Source organism: Aptenodytes forsteri, unplaced genomic scaffold (assembly GCF_000699145.1).
Source record: "Aptenodytes forsteri isolate BGI_AS27 unplaced genomic scaffold, ASM69914v1 Scaffold33, whole genome shotgun sequence".
NCBI lineage: Eukaryota > Metazoa > Chordata > Aves > Sphenisciformes > Spheniscidae > Aptenodytes > Aptenodytes forsteri.
Window position 1 is genome coordinate 7,521,501 of NW_008795037.1, and position 6,000 is coordinate 7,527,500.

A 6,000-nucleotide genomic window follows, 5' to 3' on the forward strand; every position below is an offset into this window, starting at 1 on the left:
AACATCGCCAGCCTCGGCACCTTCACAGCTTTTCCTCGGCCGTCTGACCTTATCTAGCCAAACAAAGGCCAAAAAATGAGCATTTGAGAGACCAACCAAATTTGGCAGGTATGAAGCTTCTCTTGAACCGAGAAAAAAAAAAAAAAACAAAGAAAAACCGAGTTGAGAGTTGAAAGCAGCAGGGAACATGACACTTGGTTGACTTTGCCGTGAGCTCTTTCCACCACCATAAAACCATGTGGCGGACTTTGCAACTCTCTAACTGGTCTGTTTTTTTCATTCCTCTTATCTCTCTCCTTTCCTGTGTCGTTTTTTTGCATGACCTATAACCAAAACGCTGACTTCTCGCTGTGCGTGCACTTGAACGTATGGCTCTTCTGCTGGCGAGTAGCTAATGTTCTTCTAGAGGCATGAGCTAACATCAGTGGTAGCTGCCTGACTTCTAGTCTCGTTGTTCTTAGATGCCCTTCGCTACGTTTTTCCTTTTTGTACTATTTCCTCTTCCTTTTTCACTTTTTTTTCCTCTCTGCCAGACACTTTCTGTTGAGCCATCTTCCAAGAGAACTAAAAAAAAAATTAAAAAAATGAAAAGCCCAACAACAGACAACAACACTAAACAAAATAACAAAACCAGGCAAAGGTCACGGCAAGGTCATTTCCAAAATTATGTCACCTTGATGTCTGCTTCCAACTCTAGATTAATTCAAGGATCTACCAGTCCTTGGTTAATGTATCCAACCAGTTGTGTGCTACACACACTCGAGAAAGTAAAAACAAAAAATTAAAAAATTAATGAAAACGTTTTAGAAAATCTGCATGAGCTACACCGACACATAAATCTGATCAAAGGGCAAAAGTAACTCCCCATCCATGCATGGTGCATGATGATTTCTATGAGCTGGGATCCTGTAAATTATATGCTATGCAAAATCAAAACAGCTCTGTATAGTTAAATGCCCTTAAGTTACTAACTGTATGCCAAATGTTATAGGGCTTGCATCTGTCTATGTATACGTTCAGCTGTATGTATACATGAATTTATTACGTATATCGTAGCTTTTCTCTTTTTTGTTTTCCTCCTTAATTTAGTTGTTTTAGATTTCCCTACATGTTGAACATCCCCGAGTCGCTGTCTTTGGCCTGATGTGATTTCTCCTTTCTGTTGCAGAACCGCATGCACGAATCACTGAAGCTTTTTGACAGCATCTGCAACAACAAATGGTTCACAGATACATCTATCATCCTCTTTCTAAACAAGAAGGACATATTTGAGGAGAAAATTAAGAAATCTCCACTGACTATCTGCTTTCCTGAGTATACAGGTAATGAGAAAGCTGGCTGTACAGGAATGCATAGCAAAGGGATCACGGAGCGTTTCCCGTCCAGGCTGATACTGTGGTGTATTGCAGGCAATGAGGCTAAAGATGCATGGCTAGAGCTGCCATTCGCTTCCCTGCAAGTTTTATTTCAATAAACACCATAGGATCACCCCCACCATGTTTAGTGGTCCACTTAAAGCGTGAGGATGACTTAAACCCAAGTTCTTTGCCAGCAAAGGGCCACCACCACCAAGCAGGGTGTTTGATCTCTGCCCCACGGGGGTTTCGATGCTGAGCCAACACCTGCAGGTGTGGGGCTGGCAGCACACTCCCTAAACCCATGCCCTGGTTCCCAGCGTCGCTCGGGAACATGAACCCTCTTTCAGGTCTCTCAGAAAGACGCAGTGAGCTTAACCGTTACAAATGGGTAACTGGTCTCCGGGAAACCAACACACAGGGTTTGTTAGGCTGTCCTCAGCTGGAGTCCAGCTTTGCTGTTTCATAACCCATCACGTTTCCCTGTGGGTCCTGACTGACCACAACTCTGCGGTTCCTGGCCACTACCCCACTGCCAGGCACCGAGGGGCTGCAGGATCAGCCCTCCGGCGTGCAGACAGCAGGTCCCACAGCTTGGCTGCTTCAGCTCAAGCTGTAAATTTTTATTACGTTAGTTTAGGAGGTCCCCAGTCTCGCTCTCAGGCTCGCTGACATCAAGCATCTGGACATGGAAACGCTTCCAGTCAAATGCAGATAGAAAACAAGGCGGTTGCTTTTCTCATGCATTGGCCACCCACACCTCTTAACCCATAGTGCAAACAGGGAAGAGGCGCAGCAAGCCATGCCCTGAGCTTGGCTGGGGAGAAGGAGGCCTTAGTGAGACTTGGAGATCAGAGCAGAGGCTCTGCAACAGGGCAGCGTGCAAGAAGCCCTCGCTTCTGCTAGCTGCCTGGCATCTGACCTGCTAATGATGAGAATACATCACCCGTGCAAAGGCTGCAGCTGCACCCCGCCGCTTCCCACTGCATCTCGCCAGCTTCCACGAACCCTCATTACCATTCCGAGACAGCATAAAAATAAACTTTTATCGTCATGAATTATTTAAGCTCACTGGAGACATCTAGATGAATCAAGCCGACAGACAGAGAAGCAGATCTCTTTGTCAGGAAACGTAGTTGTGAACCGGCAGTACCAAGAGCGTCACATTTCTGGGCAGGCCAACAAATTATTAACCAGAGCTTCCTATCTCTGAGCACTTGATTTTTCACTGTGAATAGGCAAAAGCGATCCATCATTTCTGCTTTGGGTTGAATGGTCTATGACCATGGAACTGAACGACTGCATCTGAATTCAGAAGAACGTCTTCAGGCTTCCTCTCCAGGGAAGGTTTGGATGTTTGTCACTACCAAGACATTTCAGCCATCTACTCGTCTGCTTGGTCCAGACAGAACCAATATATGCCTGACATGTTTGTCTAAAAAGATCTAATAATGGAAATTTCACAGTCTTTACAGTTGAAAGCTCACAATAAAGCCAACACCAAATTTTTCTGGTTGCAAATTTCCTGCTTGCCATCTTTTGGATGGCTTGTAAAGCAGCTCATCACCATCCTCTTTATAGCAGCGCTTCTATATACCGGAAGGTTTTTATCATGCCCTCTTCCTTTTTCCCTTTTCTCCATGAAGCAAACCTGCACCTTTCACTCCTTCCTGATCACATTTTGTGGACCTGGTTTTGTGGATCTTCACTGAAGTCTCCCAGTAATCCCACTCTGAAATAATATTCTTACAGATCCCTGATGGCAGAGAGACTAGAACAAGAGGGAATGTCTTTTTAGATATAACTTTGGATATGTCTTTTTAGATGTAACTTTTCCTTCCAAAGCTATCCCAGCCTAAGAGAGGAGTTCAGTGGGGGAGGCAGACCCTCGTACACATGTAGCTAAGCTCTCAGCTGACTATGCAGAGGAAAAAAAATATAGCTTGTTTCTGGAGCACTTCAGCCCCAAGTGAACAAAACCAGTCCTCCCCAAATCTCAGAGTACCCCAAAGATGCTCTAAATTCGTTCGAGGTGCTGTTCTGGAAGCTGGGAGTTATCACAATGCCAGGGACCCTCCACAGACCTCTTGTCTCTCTCGCGCCATCAGAGAGGGCTGGAAGTCTGAAGGCTGAAAGTCCTTCCACTGATCCAACAGGGATCTGAATCAGGGGTGAAGAATCTCTCACCCCAAGGCATTCAGCAATACCATTAAAAGTTCAAGTTAGCTTGTGCTAACGTTAAGTCCAGACTTTAGACCCCAGCACACACTTAAGCTTGCTCGCCCCTGCTTTGCTGACCACAGCTCAGAGTATGAAGCCCTTGTGGCCTTGTGAAAAAGCAGCATTACTAGAAAGTTGCCCTGGAGTTAAAAAGAATTATTTGATGAAAGCCTAATGATGATCAAACAAGTGGACTTTCAACATCACAAGTAGGTTCCACAAAATGCTTTTAATAAAATGAAGTTTCTGATGTCCATTAGTTCTGCTGACAGAGAATTATTAGAAGACTGCATCCACAAATTTGCTTGCTGTATGCTGGAGCACTGACTGTTTCGATCCCCTTAATTCACTCATGCTTTTAATTAATCCACAATACTTAGCAAAGCAGCAGCAGAATCCAGGGTGTGTTTTAAACCAAGCTGGCATCAGTGATTCCCTGCTCTCCCAGAAGGAATCCGGCATCTAAATCCTGGTGCCTTTGAACAATGAACATCCCCCTCATAAAATGCCCTCCTGGTGGTGCACAGCGTGTGGAACTGTTCCCAAATTCTTTACACAGGTCTTCATGCAAGAACCTGCTCCCGGCAAACATTTTGCTTGTCTTACTTCAAGCATATTCTCAAGTCGCATGGTCTTCATGAGCTTGTGTCTTCAACTAGCAATGCACGTACATGTAAGTGCAAGTGATTTTCCAGATCAGCTGCCTTCAACCACAGCAAATCTCAGGCCCAAGTAAGCTTCTCTCTAGCAGGAAGCAACATTTCCCATCGGTAAAGCATCATGGAGGGAGAGGGATCCAAAAGCATTAGCAGTGTTACCAATGTCAAGCCCTCCGGGGCTCAGGGGACACTGGCACTCGGCAGCACCCAGCCGTGCTGGAGGGCCACACTCCAGGCCAGCCAGAGAAACCGAGTTTATCAGACCTCAGCAGGTGCCCGAGTGGAGCTCTGTGTGTGAGCAATGTCAAGGCTGGCCAGATGAGAAAGGATCTGCTCTTTTGCGTGACTGCTCTTAAGCTTTTTTAACACAAAACCTGATGGTTAATAAGGTTTGGCACAGACATCTCTGTATATCAAAACAAGAAACTCCTCGTGGCGCGATTTTAGCCACAGCTCTAGCAGAGGGTGCTGTGATCCTAATTTATCAAAAAGAGAGACATTTTGTATTAGCTTTTTCGTGTTTTGTTTGAGAAAAAACCCAGAGGCTGGATCTTTTCATGTCAGTGATTCAGGGAAAGGAGGGCACAGTTACCAATACTGCCCTCAATTCATGGACATTCTAGCTCCTCTTTTCCATCAAAAGGTGAAACTTTAATCAAAAAATCTAAAAAAGGAAAAAAAGCTAGGCCTTTGCACCAGGTCAAGCACTTACCGCATTCCTGGCAGGTTTTTTCTCTTTTTTGTCAGCATTATGTGGAATTTCTTCTGTTTTTCCCATCATAGCCTGTTTAACACTCAGCTCCCTCTTCCATTTCATCTCTATAAACAGCAACTCAGAATAAAAATACAGCTGAGCTGACAGTCGGAGAGCATCTCCTCCCTTGCAGCAATCCTGGCTGGTAATAGTGCCCGTCCCTGAGATGGAGATGGGGCGGCTGGGTTGCAGCAGCCCCATACGAGCTCCCCATGTCCCTACAATGGGGCGCTTGCAGGCACCCTACGGAGTTAGGGTTATGGGATCGCTTTAACCCACTCTTTTTCCTTTCGTCTCGGCTCTCTTATAGGCCCCAACTCTTTTACGGAGGCGGTGGCTTACATCCAGGCTCAGTACGAGAGCAAGAACAAGTCCCCCAACAAGGAGATCTACACACACATCACCTGCGCCACCGACACCAACAACATCCAGTTCGTCTTCGACGCCGTCACGGATGTCATCATCGCCAACAACCTGCGGGGATGTGGACTCTACTAAAGCGCTCTCCTCCCCTCCTCTCCTCGTGCCCGCCAGGAGCATCCTCCGGCCCCGCGGGCAGGTCCTCTCTCTTTCTTTTTTTTCTTCCTCAGAAGATGATGAGGAAGAAATACGTAAATCCCTCCTCCTGCCCCAGAAAACTTTGCAGGAAGTTCTGCTTTCCCCAGCCCCGTTTTATTTTATTTTGGTTTATTTTTGGTTCATTCCCTTGCTGCCTCGTTCTACTCCTCCGTTCCAATTCACAGCACTGTAGAGGGAGCTAACGCATTTCCCACAAAGTGCATTTCAACTGCCAAAAGACAAAAATTCTTCAGTTTAAAAAAAAGAAAAAAATCAAAGCCTTAAAATACTGGTCAGCAACAGTGTAGTTTGGAACCGAAACTTTTTTTTCCTTGAAATTAAGGGATATTTTTAATTCTCCTGGTTATTTATCTTTTTTTTTTTAAACACTATTCCTTTGGGCAGTGCTAGATACAACATGATCATTTTGAGGGTACCTTACAGCTCCAGTTCC

General features: G+C 45.4%; 1 protein-coding gene across 2 annotated transcripts in view; it reads left to right on the top strand.

Annotated features, from left to right (window-relative positions):
* The window catches only part of GNAO1 (G protein subunit alpha o1), an 85,025-nt gene extending 79,539 nt beyond the window's left edge, over positions 1-5,486 (top strand). For both annotated transcript variants that reach the window (XM_009276759.2, XM_009276760.2), the window contains 2 exons: positions 1,169-1,322; positions 5,299-5,486. In XM_009276759.2, the coding sequence (XP_009275034.1) occupies positions 1,169-1,322; positions 5,299-5,486 (342 nt within the window). The remainder of the gene's footprint in view (positions 1-1,168; positions 1,323-5,298) is intronic.
* The last annotated feature ends 514 nt before the right edge of the window (positions 5,487-6,000 follow it).